Source organism: Pleurodeles waltl, chromosome 3_1, assembly GCF_031143425.1.
Source record: "Pleurodeles waltl isolate 20211129_DDA chromosome 3_1, aPleWal1.hap1.20221129, whole genome shotgun sequence".
Taxonomy (NCBI): Eukaryota; Metazoa; Chordata; class Amphibia; order Caudata; family Salamandridae; genus Pleurodeles; species Pleurodeles waltl.
In genome coordinates, this window is record NC_090440.1 from 1,666,561,748 (window position 1) to 1,666,582,153 (window position 20,406).

The 20,406-nt window shown below is 43.5% G+C and overlaps 1 protein-coding gene across 1 annotated transcript in view; it reads left to right on the forward strand.

The window, feature by feature from the left end:
- Positions 1-20,406, forward strand: part of MTX2 (metaxin 2) — a 331,615-nt gene that overhangs the window by 247,600 nt on the left and 63,609 nt on the right. Inside the window, exon 5 of the mRNA XM_069225416.1 lies at positions 7,748-7,824. Within this exon, the coding sequence (XP_069081517.1) occupies positions 7,748-7,824 (77 nt within the window). The remainder of the gene's footprint in view (positions 1-7,747; positions 7,825-20,406) is intronic.

Here is a 20,406-nt window from a genome sequence, read left to right on the forward strand (position 1 = left end):
GAATCCAGTGGCGCAGTGAGCAAGGGACCCAAGTCTGGGCATACCCTTCCCACACCCCAACCTTTCAGCTTCAAGAGATGTACACAAAAAGATTTTACTTGATATTTACAATCTGAAAATTCTGAGTAATGTATAGGACTTTTGCAACTACATTATGCCACGGTAGTAAGCCTCACTTTATCATAGGTAAACATTATGATGTACTTGCGGGATTCTCAACACCAAAGAACAGGAATTGCTTAAGCTTAGTAGGATATCCATAAAGTGTTCCAAATTGTAAAGTGAGGTAAATAATCCATTATGATGTTCGAAATTTCAGATGAATTACAGATCATATTGGCTAATAGCCTAACATGCCAATACCTATTTGTTATCTTTGTGTTAAAAAGTACAGCTCTTCAATGTAAAGGCACCAATGTGAATGTTAGATAGGTGCACTTTATTTTGTTCATTGCCCTATGTAAATGTGTTCACACATTGATACATTTGTGAAATGCATGAACACATTAAAATAGTTAATGTTATATTTTTGTGTATTTCATTTTGTTGGGATACTGTAACCAGAGTGTTGAGTGACGTTGGTCATTGCACACCCGTGGATGGTCGGGAACTGAATTCGAAGAATGTTGTCCTTTTTGCCCAAGTCGTGCAACACACTTTGCGTTGTATCGTAAACTTCTCTTTGTCACAAGAGTCATAGGTCCAAAGCTTCTAAAGCCGAACTTTGCACTTGCCACGCAGGAAGTTGCTCCGCTAAACTACGATGGGGCGTAGTGGGGGTGGGGGGGGGAGTGGGAGTGTGCAGTTTAGCAGGGCATTGCTTCACTGTGCCTTTTTTCTGGATGTTCCATCCTGTTGTTTTGCTCTGAAAATGTACAACTGTCCACAAATACTAAATCTCACAACGAAACAACGAGATATTGTTTTTCTGCAGATTGAGGGCAGCGGGAATTGAGAAGGGGGCATATATTTGTGTCAGTCAGTACTTAACAATCAGTTAAGTGCAGCCAAATTGCAGCAGTAATTGATTCTAGGGGCAGTTGGTGGCCATGTTGGTTAATTTCCCCCGACTATAATTTAGTCCCCAGTTTAGGTGATAGATAAACCTATCAGTCTAATTAAAGACAACCAAACATTTCCAGTTTTTGTTCGGGCAAAAACAGCTCTTCACGTTGAAGGCAAACATTGCCACACTGCTTCATGCCATTTATCCTCTCACAAAATATTTATGTAGTACCTCAGATGCGCTCGTTACATTACGCTAATGTTCCCCCTTAGTCCATTTGTATTTTTTTTCAAACTGCAAACGACCTGTTTTATTGCAGTTACAAATTAGATTGGCAGACAATTGTAAAACAAAGTAAATGGTAAAATTCTAATTCACAAGAGCTGAAAGTAGATTGGTCCCTGTTAAACGAGCTAAATGATTTTAATGTGGATCTAGCGCAGCCCCTTCCCCCTTTCATGATAAGACGCGTTTTGCTAATTGAAAATTAGGGATTCCCCTGAGCAGATCCTCGTTGTACAACGAGGAGTCAAATCTCTGTGGACTGTGGTAGATGGTCCTTTCAAGTCCCTACTTTTTCCTGGACTGTTTCGTTTAAGATTTAGTAAAATAATGCTCAGAAATGCGTTCATACAAAGTCCTTTTGGAGGTGATGTAGGTTCCAGAGTACATTCGCTTCTTTTGTGATATGCTGCTCACGGGGAATGCAGATGAAGCCTTTGTCTGGCGCAATTTACCCCATCCGTTACCCTTAGGCTGACTGTAGCCCGAAGGGGAGGATCTGTTGAAGGGGATCTTTGCTGAGCCTGCTGTTCATGTGACCTCTGTATGAACTGCAGCTGACAGCAGGCTGCCTGCTTGGAGGCGAAGGAGCCTGAGGCACAGAGGCGAAGGATTTGTTTCGTGGGAAGATGGGGTACATAAGATTTGTCAATTCACATAAACTGCTGAACGATTTGTTTTTTTCTAAATTCGCGTTTTCCTTTACATAAAGTTCAAGCTTTTTTCTGTCTTCATTTGAGAGCTTTTTTGTATTCCTCACCCAACAAAACCAATGTATCGATATGGTAAGGCCTCATTAAAATGGGCTCTTGACCCTCGGCATTAGGAAGGTGAGGAACAGGACAAGCTTTGTTATAAGGAGGATAAGTATCTATAGAAGTACAGTGGGTAGAAGTACCGCAAGTATAACCGCTAAATCAGTTGTTTTTATTAACCGTCGCTTAAATGGGATGTAAACCCTTCTGGCAATTCTACACGCACATCTCCAGTTCAAGAGCAAGGCCATATTTACACAAGGCGCTCAGGCTCAGCACCAGACCAAGAAGTGCTTTTTGTGCACTGGCAAACAATAACGATTTGAGTAAGACATGCTGCAACTGCGCAGTTTATGTTGCACTCCCAAGTGCAGCCGACATACAAAATGTGCATTCACTGAGGGATGCACTGAAATCTGCACCTAACATACTTCCTTTCTCCTATCGCAGTCCTGAACAGGCACAGGCCTGTCCAGGGGAAGTCCCAGTCCTGAGTCAGGGCCTCTGATTACATGTTGCTTGTAGATGCGAATGTATAAGAACAGGGCGTGCATGCCAGTTTCCTTTAAGCCCTGGCGTTAGTCAAGACTTTTTGATTTTTCTAAAATCATTTAATTTACTTAGAGGGGCTTCTAGCCAGTCCATTTCATATGTTGGTCTATTACAGTGTCATTCACCTTTTTTCTTCCACCCACCTCAGCAGAGGGTATAGGGCAGTGGCTTAGCCCACCTCAGCCATTGACTAACTTCTCACTGTGTAATGACGTCCTGCTCCTTCACAGTGAGCACTCCTCATACAAAGTGGTTCCCTTAAATCCAAGTGGTAACTGTAGCAATATTTTGCTTTTTGAGAGCAAAAATGTATTTTGGTTTTAACTATTGTTTTTAAATTACGTCGACCTGGGCCTAGAAGCTACCACAATATTGCAAATTTGCAAAAATATGACAAAGCATTGACAAAGCTAAAGGTAGGCGACCAGCGTCAGTTGTATTGGCTTCCCCAATGCTTGTTTATGGGCATGGGCTGAACATGTAAGTGCAGTATTTACAGTTGCACCGAGTCATTCTCTAGCTGCAGGAACCGAGTGAATCAGGACCTTGGGTGAAAAAAACAAACATGGCTGCATGATTGTGACTGCATTTTGCCTTGTGCACTTTTGGGACTGCTTCTTTCTTCCTTTTTTCGTACACCGTACACCAGGCCAGAATGTTTAATTATTTTGTATTGGCGGGGCGTGGTCAGCAAGATGGCCGATCGTTTGCACTAAACCAGTGCACCCGACCAGCTAATGGCATCCTGAACCATCTTCTCCACACTGACGAGGATTTGAGCCCCAAATAGCCTGTACACCACAACTGACATCAGTGAACACAATGTTTGTATTGTTTTGGACCCCGAGTCACCTGTTTAACAGCCTTAGGCAGGAAGAAATGATGAGGCCTAGAGGCGCTGGCCCACGGTCGTGCAAGTTGTGGCCTGCCTGGGGACCCCCAGTAGTGAATGCAGCAGTGGGTGCCAGGCCCATCGGCCGCATTGCACAATCAGGCGATTACTAGAAGACAGACCTGGCCCTCAGCAGTGATGAGCAAGGTCCGCCTGGCCTAGCCACCCCGATGAATTGATCTGAGCAAAGCAGACCCCCGGAGGCATGGTGACTGGCACCTACAGTGTTGTGGAGGAGGTGCCACTCCGTCCCCCTCTCCCTCATCCTGCCATCCCCTCCCGGGACAAGATGGGCTGTATGCCTGAGGACAGCCAAGACCGCAAAACAGTGCCCATCAGGAGAGACATGATCCTAGGCTGGCTGAGGTGACGAGGGCTGGAGTGCAGGGGCCCTGAGGTTCTGGTGGGATCGGAGCATGGACAGGTGGCGAGGCGGAGTTCGCACCTCACCGGTGGCGAGGGGCGATCTGAGACTGGACTTGTATGGAAGCTGGATTTTCCTCCCCCTCCCCCACTGACTAAGAGAGATCTTCGGAGGGGCACTGTGTTCTGGAGGTTGCTGCAGTCTTCCCCCACCCAAAATAATTGCAGAGCTGAGGGCTGGAGAGCTGTGGTCTTGACATCTGTGCTGCACATGTTCCTGAGTACCTCATCTAGGGGCCGTGAGGGTGCCTCGCCCCCCACCAGCTTGGAGCCGGATAGGTTGTACCCCGCCAGGGTAGTCATCGCTGCTGACTCTAGGTGGTGACATTCGTCCCGTGGAGCGTGATGGTCCGGAACAAAAAGATCACACTGTTCAACAAACCACCATGGACCAGTTTGCGGCCCAAAGCTCAACCGTAGGCCTGCAGGTAGTAGACCAGGATGGCCTGCAGACCCCACAGGGTCCCACAAGAGTGCAAATCCTGGCGCCATTGAAGCCTCCAGCGCAGTGGTACAACGTAAAATTGAAGCGATAGCCTTGGATGTACATTTATTGCATGCTGACGTCTAAAAAATGTCAGAAAGGTCAGTTGAAACTTAGAAAAAAGTCAGTGCACTCCAGTCAGAAATGCGAACCCTCAAAGCCACGGTGACGGAGCTGGAAACTCAGACACGCAAGTTGGAACTAGAGGCAGAAGACACGAATGGGAGAGCCTGTAGATGCAATCTACGCTTTGTGGAATTTACAGAAAAAAACAAAGGCTCCCTGCCGGAACTGTTCCTCGAGGAATGGATTAGGGTGCAGCTCTCAGACATTGGATTGTCCCAATTGTTTTTAGTGGGATGGTCCCAGTGGTTGTTGGAGCTTTCTCCCCCACAAGCGGGTACTCCTAGAACTGTTTTCACAAAGATACTTAATTACAGAGACTGTTATGTCATTCGACAGTGGGTGCGCCGAAGGGGAGATCCCACCTTTGACAATCATGTGATCTGGATATTCCCAGACTATACTAGGTCAGTCCAGCAACAACAGCAGATCTTTACTGGGGTCAAACAGAAGTTGAGAGCAATGGGCCTCCAATATATGCTGTTGTATCCGGCCAAACTCCGAGTATTGCACGGTGGCCACACACATTTCTACGCATCACCAGAAGACTTATGGGACTGTCTAAGAGTCGCAGTGATGGCAAGATTGAGCCAAAGGGCCAGGGAGGCGACCGGAGAGCGACATTGGGATGCAGGAGAAAAAGCAGGCTGCGGCGGCACTCTACTCCGGGGCCCTGGTGGTGTTCTGAAAAGATGGCAAGCTGGACTTGGAGCAGCAGCGACAAGGAATGTGAACAAGCCAGGGCCCTGGTGGGGTCGGTCACATTGGCAAATCAGCCAGGAGCAGTTCAGATCAGCTGGAGGACTCCCCGCCCACTGTCGCTGAACTGGCATAACATCGACCTACTCTCTGAAGTCACCTTCCTGACTGGTGGGGATTATTTAAGAGTCCTTTATGAAGGGTGCTCCCATCCCTGATGGGACACTGGGGGCAACTAGCCTTCTTTAATGGGCAGGGGTTGTAGATCTAGGCCTTAATAATGTGACTGGTTTACAGATCATCAAGATGCAAAATGTGAAGTTATGTTTAAGGGGCTCTGCTCCCGGGGGGAGATCACCCTGCAGGCTGGGATTTACATACACACTGGATTGTTGGTGCTTTCGCCCCTTTACCCCTACCAGCATATCTGATCCCACAGTGACTTAGTGGGATCTATCCCCTGCACACGGCTGACTGTACGCGATGTGGTTTGCCCCCTACCAGATTTGTCCACGTTCATGGAGTTGCAGGGTCCTACATCCCTACTGTATGCAAGTCACAGAATTGGTGACCGGGATAACGGGGGTCTGTTTGGCTCACACAATTCAATATTGCCTTGTGGGCCTTCTACCACTCCCTAGGGAAGGCAGATAAAATAATTATAGATTTGCTCTCCTAGGTCCTAGATGCCGTATAGCCATTCATTGGGCAACAGCAGCACCCCCGACTCATGACAGATGGTGAATGGATATACTGGAACGTGCGATTGCGTAAGGGGACACGCCTCCGACGTGTCTGCACGGACACGTGGAGAGAGACCTTGCAAGATGGGATGAGATGGTGGACCGAATCGGGGTGACCTGAAGGCTACCTGGTGGGTGACTCCCCTCAGAGCCATATGTGCCGTTGGTGGTGTCTAAATATTTGATGTGACTATGAGCGAGAAAGGCAAAATCGAGATGGTGGATGGCTATCCTGCTTCACCATGACATAGTCCGTGGGGGTGTTCGCACCACTTTCCCCCTCTTACCCTTGATCTTAGCTTCCACCCCCACAAGACCTCAGACACCACCCCCCACACTCCCACCCCAGGGTTGTACATAGTACTCCTGCTTGAATACCTTTGAAGAGCGGCTACTTCTATCCCTATACACCCACTGTTTCATATTAAAATATTTCAAATAACGTCTTGTTTGTAAATTTAATCGTATGCAGAGCTACTGTAATATGTTCTGTTGTCTAATGTCTGAAAGCGTTAATAAACATGTATTAACAAAATTCTGTAAAGTATTTTGTGTAGTGCTGTATGCTGCGAAGACTGTTTAAGGATTTCCACACTTGTTTCTGGGAAAATACTAACAAATATTTTCATCCAAAGCCTTTACTTTTGAGGACCAAACATCATTGCGTCCGTAGAACGTGTTGCTTTCTCTCATTAACGGGATCTGCTTTAAATTCCCCATTGCTTCGGAAGTATCCCAGACTACTTTTAAAAGCCTCTGCAGCCTGCGTGAACAGCCATGTTTAAACTCTGTCACAAGCACGGATACAACTCCAGGCTCCATTTCTTTGTTTGTGCAGCTCAAATCAGAAAATATAGTTATGTTTCTATCTTTGAAGACATTTTGCAGCACCCCTGTTGTATTTGAATCGCCATTGTAAGGTGAGTAACATCTCCCGGGTACCATGATGACCGCTTGTGCACCACCTTCATCATGTTGGGTTTTTTCGGTGTTGTAGTGTAACCCTACATCAATAAACAGTACAACCAGGCAAAAAGCTCTGTGCAGTGCTACAGATGGATACATGGCTGCAGCTACAAAGCATCCACTGCCCGGAGTCTTTAAAGTCTCTTGATTATCCACCTCACTCTCTCCTCACTTCCCAAACGGTGACAAGAACAGAACTGTGACAAGTCATGCTGGTTGCCTCATTCTCTATGTTGCATGCATTAATGGTTCCATTTGTTGTATATAAAAAGCAGATAATTTTGGTGATGTGTCAATAGAAGTCTAAAGCATTTATATTATATATGCTTTTTTGCATTTATCACTTTTCACAATATAAAACAGTGAGTTAACTGAATAGGGATATTATCGTATCCTTAGGCCCTTGATCTGAGGTGGCCTTGAATTGTTGTTGGTTAAAATGCGCAGAGGCAAATGTTGTTATTGGCGTTCCTGATTATTTGAATAGGGACTCGCATGCAGTTTCTGTCTTTCAGACCGGTAAAACTGTATATTTTCCCACCTTTGTGACATATTTTGCCCACAGAAAATTCTCCACCAGAATTTCCTCGTGGAATTTGCAAGGGAAAAAACCCGAGTCATTGTGCAGTTTGTGTTCAACTTTGAATCCAAAATTGCCACCGATTTCAGTTTGATCTTGGCAATCGGTATGTGGCTGGTAGTTGTCAACTGACCTTTAATGTGCATTGTTGGCTCAAAAGTGTTTCATTACCGACCAGTACCCCCATTCTTAGCCTGGCAACTCGTTCATGACATGCAATCTTCTTATTTTCATACCTACAGGCAAAGTGCCATTCATTCATGTAGGAAACCAAGTGGTCTCAGAGCTTGGCCCTATCGTCCAGTTTGTAAAAGCAAAGGTAAGAAAATACTTGATCTATTAGTGCATTACTGTTGCCGTTTTCTTTCTAATAGTGTATTAGCAAAGGAAGCCTTCTGTTTCTGAATCAAAGTGTTATAGTGCTCATGTATCTGGGTTGTAATACCCCATCATATTTGCTGGTAAGAATATAATAATTGCGAATCCATTAAACTGGCTTTCTCCTTGTATTTCCCACTCCAAAACACTGAAGAGATAGCTGAGTAGCTCATAATTGGTGCATAGGCAACATAAATAAAATTTTCTCCTGTGTTGCATATCTGTATATTGTTTCACATGTCATCCAGTAATGTACACATGCTATGGTTTATTTTTAGAAATTAGAGACCAAGGGCCAGATGAAGGAACATTCCGAATTGCGACCTGCAAATTGTGAGTCAGAAGGACTTGCAATTTGCGAGTCGCATTTCGGAATGTTGGATGGTGTCCCTGACACCATCTGCTAATCGCAAGGGGGTCGCAAAGGCCCACCTCATGAATGTTCATGAGGTGGGTCGCAATTTGCAACCCCCCTGCGAATGCCGGCCTTCAAGGGATGGTGGCCTGCTGCGGACAGCAGACCCCCATGTCTGTGACTGCTTTTTAATAAAGCATTTTTGTTTTGTAATGCAGCCCGTTTTCCTTAAAGGAAAACGAGATGCATTAAAAAAATGAAAAATGAAACGTTTTCTGCTCTGAAAAAATGTTTGCAGTGCCAATCTCAAGGGGAAGGGGTCCCCCCCCTTCCTAATTGCGACTCGCAAACCCGTTTTGCGATTCGCTAACCAGGTTACCGAATCGCAAAACGAGGTTTGTGCATTGTAAAGTGCTTTTTGCACGTCGCAAACAGCTAAATTTGCTGTTTGCGTTGTGCAAAATGCGTTGTACATCTGGCCCCAAGTTTTTCTATAATTTTCTGATAAATTAACAAGATATTTTTTCACCACTTGGATTGGGAAGTCTTTCCTTTAATTTTTATAGTCGTGTGAGTTCAGGATAAAAATGTGTGACCTTAGGAAACAGGAGTTTGTTATAAAAGTCACAAACTAGGGGCTGGCACTCTTTATTTCATTTCTTTTCAATTGGGTCCCTTCCGTTTCATGACCAGTTAAAATGTTATACCTGATTTCTTAGAAGCTATGTGGGAATTCCTTTTTGACATCAAGTCAGTCTAATATTCATGCCATGGTATGATTACTTCAGAGTGGGAGCGGATGAGGGAAGAATGTAAGAGGGTGTATGGTGACAGAGAGGGGAATAGGGTCCAGAAAGAGAGGAAGAAGAAGAAATGATTTAACGTGTTATGAGAGATACTTCCACAGGCCAGAGAGTCTCAGTGAAACAGAAGGTTACTTATGTTCCCCCAACCCCGCCCAAACAAAATTTAAATTCATATCTCTTTTGCAGTCTCCAAAAAATATTTTAAACTGTGGACCAGCAACTGAGGGAGAAAGAAGATGGCCTGGAGTGAGGGAAAGAGGGAGGAAAGCAGGGAAGTTATGGGAGCAACCCAGTACTCAGGCCTGTGGGTAAAAGATGTACCAGGTTTAGGATAGAAGCACTTCCTAACATGGTGATGGCTTGTTCCTAGCAGTTAATATAATCTTTACAATTCTCAGAACCCCTGCCAAGTTCTGTAGATGGCTGTTCTGGTTAGGTTCATTTGAACTAAGGAGCGGTGTCTTTGTTTTGGATAAGTTAAAGATGTAAAACTTCAAGCCCTTCTGGTTTAATACCAGGATTTTAAAATGTCATGTGGGCATCAGCCGGTGGAAGAGTTTTGATAGAGAGTCGTTCTTAATGCCAGCTTGCATCAGCTCTGTTTACAGGATTTTCAATTGCTAGACAAGGTGTTTTGCTTTTAAATGATTGGTCTTTGTGAATGGTGCCGTAAAAATCCACCTATCCAGTTCCTCTGTCTTGTTGCATTGTTGACCATGCTGAAAGTAGCAGTTGGCTCTTCTGCATGTTGCATAGCAAAAGTGCCTGCTTCCTACTCAACTCCAAACGAATGAAGTATTGGTTTTAACCAAGCTTTTCCAAGCTTTTCTTGGGCTAGAATTGAAGAGGCCAAAAAAGACCCAGAAGATATACTAGTGTTTCTGTTTGCCATACTTCACAAATACATTAGCATGAACTTCTGTTTAAGTAAGCCCAAGCTCATTTCGTGGCTGCAGTTTCCAGATATTCCTGTAAGATAGTTTAGACATCATGCAAAGCCTTTTCGCTGTCCATTATTTTAGTATTATGCTCCTCTTAATTCTGTTTTGTAATTAGAACTCATGGTACACTGTTCAAAGGATTGTAGGAAAGGACAGAGGGGTCCCCTGGTAGCCACTAGGAAGCGTCCCCTCCTCTCCCCAGGGTGTATTTGGCCAGACACATGGTGTAGTCCATTCCTAGTAGACACAGATACAGGATTTTCCAGTTCACAGGTATACAGTTAGTTTTTTAGCATTGTATTAGAAGATAGTTTTTTTTACAGTAGAATTTGAATGCAGGCCACACACACAATACTGCTCTGTCACCAAAGCGAGATTACATACCTTTTTTGGGTGTCACTGAGTAATATTCAAAATATCAGTGCAACTACGCCAGCAAAACAGTACAATTAAGTGAGTCGCCTGTTAAAGGTATTGAATTTGTCTGTGTTAGACCTAGATAGCAACTGTGACTTTTGCAAACAAACCCTAAGACCCTCTGTAGCCCCAGGCACCCCATGCTCTCACAATTCAACTTATATTAGAATGTCTGCCTGAGGGGAAACTGGAAAAAAGGAGCGATAGCAGCAGCCAGCATGGGAGGACCAAGTTAAACATATGAAATGAGAAATACATTGACTATCATCAGTAGCAAATATTTATTATCAGCAAGAAAAAATAATAAGTTAACAATTCACCACCATTAGGGCTGTTGATGCTGCTTAGCCTTGAAGGTAGTGGCTATTGGTTCCAACATAGATGTCCGCACAAATGGATTTTGGATGAAGCACTGAGAAAAAACAGGAATAGGAAGAACAAAGTCCAACAGAATAAAAGGACGTACAACAAAAAAAGAAATATTACGTGGGCGGGAAAGTCGTATGTATACTATAGAAGGAACAGGTATAGCAGACCTACTCTAGGCATTGTCAGGTAGTGTACTGTTGTGATCATCCTTCTTTTATTTTTCCTCCCTGTATAAGGACTCAGACGAGGAAACAGAAAGACTACCTGTTTTGTGGCCATCATCATGAATAATGTTTGTGTCCATAGTTCTCAGGCAGATGTTGCATTGATTCTGACAAGAGGAAGACGGGGTCTGTTCTGTGTTCCTGCCCTGTCCTAAGTGTAATCACCGTAGCTGCCAGTCTTGTGGTGTACTGACATGAAAATTGTGCACACAGCTATAGCCCACGTGGTTCTGACACACAGCACTCGCCACATGACTTCCGAAGGACCCCCTGGGAACTGGCAAGCAATGTCCTGCAAAGGGTCAGGAGTGTATTATGGGTATCAATTAATTTTCAACACCAAAATGAGGGTGATATATGTGCAGTCGTGCGATATGGGTAGCAGGAACAAAAAAAAGGGTGGATATGTTTGTAAATTATGGGGAGGGGGAAGGAATTGTAAAGCTCAGAGGGCAGTAACACTGGTCGAACTTGTAATGTGTTCAGATCAAAAAGCAGGCAAATGCAAAGGGAATGTTGTGAAAAAGATGCACTATAATGCAGACTTAGGCTGTGGCGTTTTTATGCGGCTTAAAGACTGTTTTGCATTAGAGTCTTTGGGTTATCACCTAAAAAAATAGATTTTATAGAAGATGTGGGAAATGTATTATTTTAATTTGCACGGTGCCTATGACTTTGGTGAGAACTGAGGAGAACGTAGATACGCCTGTACTTGCAGGCTGCTGGTCTCATCTAAGGATCAGGTCCTACAGGCCTCAAGTTTCTAAAGTCTATGCATGAGTTGATCATCTATTCCAGATATCTTATTTGCCTTCAGGTAAATGCAGTCCTTTCTATTCTATTCTTAATATTATTCTTAATCTACCACCATCATTCAAAGAGCAAAACTGGGTTGAATTAATACTTTTGCATGAACTTTGAAAAGTTGAAGGCTCTAAAGATTTTTTTTCCTCCAAAATGAGCATTTAAAGTGCACTGGGCAAGAAACAGTTGACAGAATTTGATGTAAATATGGATCCAAAGACACTGCCACACGAAGCCTGAGGATTAGAATCTATTTACCCAAATGAGTTTTGGGGGAGTTAACATGGAGAAGTTTATCTAAACCGCATTAGATCAGCAGGCATACTCTCGCTTTTGATCGCTACCCCATATGTCTCTCCTCCCTTTTTAGGGTCGAGCCTGCTTTGCATGCGCTCGCGCATGCGTATAGCAGGGAGACTCTTTTGTATTTATAAAAGGGCTCGGAGCCCTGTCAACTTCACGTCAGTGCTTTTTATTGGTTCGTGGGCTTCCCTAATTAAATCTGCTTGCTTTCATTAGTCGAAGGCACGCATGTGGCATGCCTTTTCCGGTGGCAAGCCCTCCTCGAGCGCAGCGACCAAGTACAGAAAACATGCGAGGCTCGCTGTTTTCCATCGAGTTCGTGGACTTTTTTTTCTCTAATTTAGGAGCCCGATCTCGCTTGGCAGAAGTCGAGCGCTTTACCTACTTGATTTCACTTTTTCGGGTTACGTGCATAAATGCACTTTTGCCCGATAGGTGAAAAGTCGGGTTAGGAGTTTACAACGCGATCGGCTCTAACACGAGCAAACGCGAGACCCGATGCATTGTAAATGCTTGTTATCTATGTCTTGAAATCTGAACATTGTGTTATACAAAAACACTACAGCAAATCATGACTGTGATTCTCTCATAAGGTGACTTGTGTTTAGAGCTGGGGTCCTTACAGGGTAATAATGGTCACAATATTTCTGACTAGATTTTTAATGCTTAGTAGTTGCTGTTTAGAAGTTATGACTGTAAACATGTACAACAGAGACTGTAAAAGACGACATACCTGAGGCAGGTGGGAAAACAGTGCAATGCCTCTTAACAGCACCGAGTTAGACCAGAACCCGGTCACACCCTCAGTAGGCCGAAGCCAACCACTGGACACTGTTTCATGTTTCCTAGCTCATTTTGTTCAAGGTTTTTTGATGTGTATTCTAGGCTTGCACTCATAATTATACCATGATAAAATTGACTGTGAAGTCCCAAAATGGAAAACAAAAGTGGATAAAGCTAGGAAATCTGATAATTCATAGACAAACTGGTGCCAACAGTACACACAGCCTTACTAAAATGTTTTACCAAGTAAAGCGAGGCAGAGGGTTCAAGGTAAGCTATGCTGTGGTCGCTCAGTGTACTAATGCATTCACTGCACAGATACATGTGTGACCTAGGCCACAGGTTAGAATACAAGGAGATCCACTCCTCCTTTCATCTTTCAAAGGACATTAACATAAGTATTACTAAGTTGGTTTATAATAAACATGTTATCAGTGCACAAATACCCCTTGAACTGGTTGTGAGCATAACACAAACCTGCTATGTTAGGTTTCCTACCTGAGTTGTGTGTTAGGAATTCAGTTCGACTTTTTCCTCGTTCACCACTGCATCTTCTTTCCACTCCTTCAGTTCCATCAGAGATGCTTGAGGCACACTCTCCTGCTTTCATTCCAGCATTTCACTCACTCCTGTAGTCTTTCTTCCCAGCTTTCTGACTCCGCTCTTATGTCACTCCTCCCCAGTCCTTTCCCTCCTTCTGCCTCAGCTAAGCAGCCACTACACTTCTTCATTCCTGGTGCTTACTTCCTCCCCAGCCTTCTTTCCACCTGAATTGCCTTCTCCATCCCTTAGCCCGACTCATCTTTCTCTCCTTCTCACAAACTCTGCTTCTTTCACCAATGACTTCTTTCCCTTAGCACAGAAAACCCTCCTTCACTTCTGCCCCTCTCTTGCTCCTTTACCCATTTTTTGTTTTCCTCCCCACATTTAGGTGCGGCTTTCTATTCCAGTTTATCGACTTCATCCCATCTATTCTTCCTCTCTATTTGTTCCAAATGGTTTTCCCTTTCTTTTGTTTACATTATTTCTTTGCATCTGTTTTTCCTTCATTGTCTGCAGCTCTCCATTCCCTCCTAGAGCCCTTTTGTACCTTTTCGGCACCTCTGGGGCCTCAGCATCCTGACCTGTGGGTGTCCATTGGAGTTCACCTTGAGAATTAGGGCCTGAATTAGATATCTAAATCAGGCCCTCAATGTCTTGCTAACCAAGGTAAATTTCGACTAGAAAACTAAATTTGCAGGTGCGTGGATGTTTGCGGGCAACTTGACAGGTCCAGGCTATAAAGGGAAATACTGCGCATTCCCCTACTTTGAGCCCTTTTGAAATGAGTGAAAAACATTTGCTCATTAACGATGCCAGTAAAACAGTATTTGCTCACAGCCCGGCGGCCCAAAAAATTAAAAAATAAACTGCTGCGTTTACGTCTCAGACAAATATATTGGAATTAATCTCCTTGGTCACAGATCGGGAAAGGCTGTATTGTCACTGGGGAGAGGACTGGATTGTCTCGGTGTGGTGAGCTATATCAGGGTCCATTTTTATGAACACAATCCTTAATAACATTGGGGATTGAAGAAAGTGGACTAGCTGCAGTTCTCCTGACATACCAGCCCTACAGTTCAATATGTGCAAAACTGGAAAGTCACAAGGTTGACCTGCCTGTACCGTTTGCACTAAACGTGAAAGACAAAGGAATAGAGAGACGGATACAGTGAGCATCTTCCGTCAAGCGTGAAGAAAGCAATTGTTGCTGTGCTTGAGTTTGTCGTCAAGTTTTAAACTTTCCCTCAAATATAATGGAATGCAGCAGTGTGATGACTTTTCCCTTCTATACTATCAGATACACCTTTATGGAAGCTAGTACTCCTGACCCAACGATCCCACTGTCTGTTTTAATATCACTGTAGTTCTCTACATTTGATTCGAGAGGCCATTGTAAATACATTAGGTTGCAGTCGTCTGGACTGCTATAATGGTATTTAATTGGTACTTCCCAACTGTGCAGCTAAGTAGTCTTCAGAGGGTCTAAGAAGCAGTCTCCTGCCTGCTCACCAGAGTTGAAAGAGCAAACCACATCACTGTTCTCCCTTAGGGCTCTTCATGTGTTGCCAGTGAATAAAGGAGCTACATTTAAGGCCCTATGCATCACTCACTATACAATCCGCTGTCAGAATTCCACGCTTCCTTTGCATAGTTTTCTCTCAGTCACTCTGTACTTTAAGGCAAGCAAAAGAAATGAATCATTTTTAGCTACTGGGGCAAACTGTGCTTATTTCACTGAATTTGATATAACCCTTTTGAACTATTTTTAATTTTCTCTCTGTAAAACTGCAGAGTAGGAAAGTGAACAAAATCTGTTGTCTCACTCTCTTACTTCGTAGTCCACCTTATCGTATAAACCAGTCACTTGCACTATTTTTCTGGAAATCTGTGATCAGAACTTGTTCGTAGAGTAAGCAAACAGAGGGTGGAGAAGCTGACAGCACACAACCTGTTTCTAAGCTCTCTTTGCCCCTGCAAACCAAACCTGCTGTTTTTTCATAGAGGAAGCAGTTGGTAACCTCCCTTTTTAGGTCCCTCCTACCAGACATTGCAGCTGTCTGGTTGCAAAAACATATTGTAGGCTTTACCAAGAACATAAAGGGGCTTAACATTTGTTGGCTTTCCTGTCCCAGTTTGGCATATTTGAGTTTGTTCCTCCCTTGAAGCATATCCTCTTTCATCTCTTATCAACGGCTGGCTTCTATGCTTTCACTGCTTGCTTTTCAAGCACTACTTTTTATTTTGTGTTAAGCGCTCCATTAGAATGCATGTGTGTACTTCTTTCCCCCTGCACTGCATGTTGCTCTTGGTTGCCTGTGTGCTTCTTCCTGCACCCACCCCATGTCTCATTTGCGCTCACTTCTACCTTTTTCTTTCTTGCCCATATGCTTCTCCCCTGTCTGCTTCATGTTGCTGTCTTACCTATTGCTTGTCCTCCCCACCCTGCATGTTGCTTTGCCCCACCTGAAACCTCCTTCTCTGTCGCCTATTGCTTCTGCTTCCCACATCTCCATGTTATTTCTGTCCCCCTGCCCTCTATGTTGCTTCCCTCCCACCCGTGCCCTCCTTCACAAATATGTGTTGCTTATCCTCATCAAGCCCTGGCATTGCTTCCCTCACCTTGTTGCTCACCACCTCACCTGTGCTTCAAAAAACGCATTTTTACATTTTTCTTACTTTTATTTGCTGATTCAACTCAATTCGGCAAATTAAAAAAAAAGTTAAAAACTCCCTTGCAACTGCAGTTAGACAGAGTCCAAGTTACCCCTTTTTCATTTCATTTTTTAGGTCTCAGCCTACCAGACACCACAGCTGTGTGGTATGGAAAAGATATTTGGGGTGTTTCGGAAAGTTGACAGGGAATACATTCTGCCTGTTGCTTGTCATTGACTTTGTAGTTTGTAGCTCACATTTTCGTGCTTCCAATTTGCTGACTTTATTTGCTTTAGGCTGTCCAGCTTGAGTTCGTACCACCCCACGTGAAAGCTGTGTTTACTGTATTCTTCCACAAACTCGTTTTCTGTAGTAAACAGGCAGCCAAATCATCATCTTATTTTGTCTCATTTGCTGGGCATTCAAAGATTGATGTCAGGCGTTGTCTTCCAATAGAGCTTGTGTTTACTTTGCTTTCGGTTGACTTCAAAGTAAGAGCGTTTATAAGGAAAGCGGAATGCAGATTAGTCTCTGCATGGAGCCCACTAATGTCTCCATAGTGGTGGTACGCGCTCTTCATACCTATACCTCGTTTTAAAAATTATTCATCCTGCATGCAACTTAGTGGGATCACACTGTTAACTTCATCCGCAATTTTAGTCAAGAGTTGGCAGTGCATTTTTTTTATTTCAACCGTAGAGACCGTATGGATGTAGTCCACTTACTGACTGTAAGCAGTCACAAACCGAGATACCTTTAAGATGCTACTGCATGGACAGGGCGACTCGTTCTCACTGTTTGTCTGCATGCTAAGGCGGGGGCTACTCAGGCACTCGGAGGTTGTCTGCTTGACCCGGATAACTGTCTTTTCAGTCTCTCTAAGGTACAGGCTATGCCATCTCTCACCGGCGATCATCACCATCCTATCCAGAATCCGCCTGCCATGCCTTTCTCCTATCCCCAAACCAAGGGTTGAAGATAAAAGGACCACTTTTTAATTTATTCTATCACTTTTCCTAGAATCTGGCCTGCAATACTAAACAAACGGGAGTTGTTGTTACTTTATTCATTTCTATAGCACTGTATGCCTCCACAAATGCGCTTCAAAGCTTCGTCTATAATAATCGATTGCATCTAACATGTCTGTGAGATAGCTGGCGAGTTAACCACCTGTTGCTGCTTTCTGCCTACAGCCTGGGTTACCGGTTTAGATCCCAGCAGCAGGGTACACTCAGCCTTTCATGTTTTGTTGGTAAAGAAATTCAGTTACCGAACCGGTCTACGCAGACATAGGCGGTGATCTGCAGGTGCTGAGTTTGAATTGCGGCGAGACAGACTCATCCTTCCATCTTTATTAGGTTGGTAAATTGAGCGCCCCATATCAGGGAATAGTAACGAACACCTTCTGGGTACAGTGCTTAGGAAAGGCAGTAGTGCTGTATTAAACCCTCTTTAGAAAGAAGCTGTTTTGCTGTAGATAAGCTGAATGTATCTGAGATTCTTAAGGATCTGCTACTTAAGGGTGTCATAAAGTCAGACCAACGGGAGGGAAGTATACTGTTCAAAACACAAGAAAATATACAAATATGATATTATTTGCAGATGTATTTAAACTGTGAAGATTTCTAACATTTTGTGACTTTGTAAATAAGAATGCATACCAATATTTTTTGTAAATAAAGTTTGCTTTCTGCGGTCTGGCTCTGTATTCAGATATGTAACCCGTTACCTTTACAGTGCGCATACAACATACATACAGTAAACCGTTATGCCAACATTCCGTACTACTCACATACATTCCTTCAGTCGCCTTCAGTCCCTCAATCCTTCCATCCCTAATTAAAAAAATAAAAATAAATAGGCATTACCTTAATGTTAAATTATATAAATTACATAAACTAAAAAAAAAAAAAAAAAAAAAAAACTTTGACATTCACTAAGGCAAGACCTATTGTCTTTACCAATGCTTATCTCTACTTTGGAGTCCGAAAGGAAATAGGTGTTGGAATGCTAATTCAGTAAGTGTGACTGCTCAGCTTGGGATGGAGAGCATCAGTGGAAGTGAGACATGGAGCCCCCGAAACAGGAAGTGCCTGTGGACTGTTCTACTACACAGCTTGGGAGCGTGCAGCAGAATGTGCGCGAGGAGCAGCAAGTAAGAGACTGCCGGGAAGTGCTGCAAGCCTGCGATCAGCTGTAGTCTGTCTAGTGCTGGAGGGCACCACACCATTGTCCTACACGTGGATTTGTGAGTGTCAAAAATGTTAGAACTATATCTATTAAGCTATGCTATTGGTCTGCCTATTTTTGGTTTCCATTTGTACTGGTAACTTTGATATTTGACTGCGAGGGCACAGTGGCTGGTGGTGTCAGTGGGTCTGTTCAGCCCCACCGGCCTTACCAGCCCATTGTTCTTATCACGGTTTATCACTTCAACGTCATCTTTCAGTGTTCATATGTACCATTTGTTTTAGTTTCTCCGTTGCCACTCTCCAGTGCAGCATCCCAGTATGTAGCTTAATTGATCTTTTTAATTTATGATACCTTCCGTAGCATTTATTTATTTAATAGCTATATATTTTGTGTGACTATGTAGCCTAATGGTTTGGAAGAATCTGTGAGCGTTGAGAAAGTTAGATTCCAGTCAGGGGCGACGGCCACCACCAGGCAGTTCAGCGGCAAACAGGGATGTACAGTTTAGTTTTGAGCTGTCGCCTTCGGATGCCAGCTACACATTAAATAATATAGCATGAGTGTACTTTTAAACCCTATTTTTAAAACTTCTTTGCAATTGTGTTTGAGACATACATAAAAAAAACTTTGAAAAAAGCATTGTATATAATCAGGTTGACAAATCTCGACAAAGTCACGGGCATACTGACATGTAAAGTAGCATTTTTCCGATACTCTGGTGAGAGCACCATTTTTTAATATTTAGTTAAAAATAAAATAATTTGTTTACATTTATTTTACCGTGTCTGAGTGGCTCATCTCTTGAATTGATTACTGATAAGTTCATATTTTGGGGCATTGGTTCTCCGCTCATGCCCTCTCTTTAGATCGTTATTGGATTGCAGCAAAATACAGACAACCTGTTTATTTGGGTGATTTGCCACTGGCTATGTCTGAATAAAGCACAGTGAGAAGCGAGAAAGAACAAGAAGATAAAAAAGAAGATATATATATATATATTTGTGTGTAGTTTTATAAAATAGCACTTAATCAGCAAGTGTAATCCATGCTAGACCAGTCTATCTCAGAGCTTCACCTGGCCTTGCAGTCCCCCACAGAAAGTTTTGATTCTGCCATGTTTATTGAATCTATTAAGAGAAAGTGTTTTGGGTTAAGACAGAATGACACCAAAGTCCTGTGAAAACAAAGTCATCCACTTTAATCCATGCCAAAATGCAGGGGTACTGATCCTCCGACCTTTGGTCAGTGCTGCATTCATTCGAGAGTTGCAAGTCTGCAAGGTAATGGAGTGACTTGATGATGACTCCAGTTGTTTTTGCAACTGTAGCAGTAGGGCAGCCATTGCATCATGGAAGTGGCAACGGGACAGTAAAAAAAATTAATTGACATGAAACGGACAGCGCGGGCTGCGCATTATAACATTTTTTTTTTCATCATGTTGGTTGAGGGGAAGGGAATAAGCATGAGGGACAATGAGAAGGTGGGAGGGAAATAACCAACACGGCGTGGGGGTTGGCAGGGTATAAGCAACAGAGTAAGGAAGGGGAAACAGCAATAAGCAACGTGGACTGAGGGTTGGTAAGGAAATATGGAACACAGATGGGGGCTGAGGGGTGTGAGAAGGGAAGAAGCAACAAGGGCCTTCCACTGCTGGCGCAGTGACTGAGACAAAGGAAGAAGAAGGGGAAAAAAAAATAGTTCCTCAATCAGCATCAGCAATGGAAGGACCTTAATCAAGTTGAAGCTGTCGGTACTTGATCCCTGTTCCAGCTGCAAGCGGAGGAAGTGAAGTCGACTCCAGCTGCCCATTTGAAAGGTAGCAGGTGTGAGTGGCAATGAAGCCACAAATGGAAAGTAATTGGCAGGAGACAAGCCCCTTTACTGTATACAATACCCCTTTCAGTAAGACCACGTATGTGTCATTAGGTACGACCTAAAAAGCAGGCAAAACTTAACACATTACTTTACTTCACACTATATTAGCAGTGGTTTAATATCCACAGGATTAAAACATCAGACATATATATTTCAATGTAATTTCTTAGATGTAGAATGAACGGAGTTTTAGTTAATATTGTTCAGTGAGAGAGATTGAAAGTAATAGTTTTATCTGCTGAGCCATGGGTGTTGCTG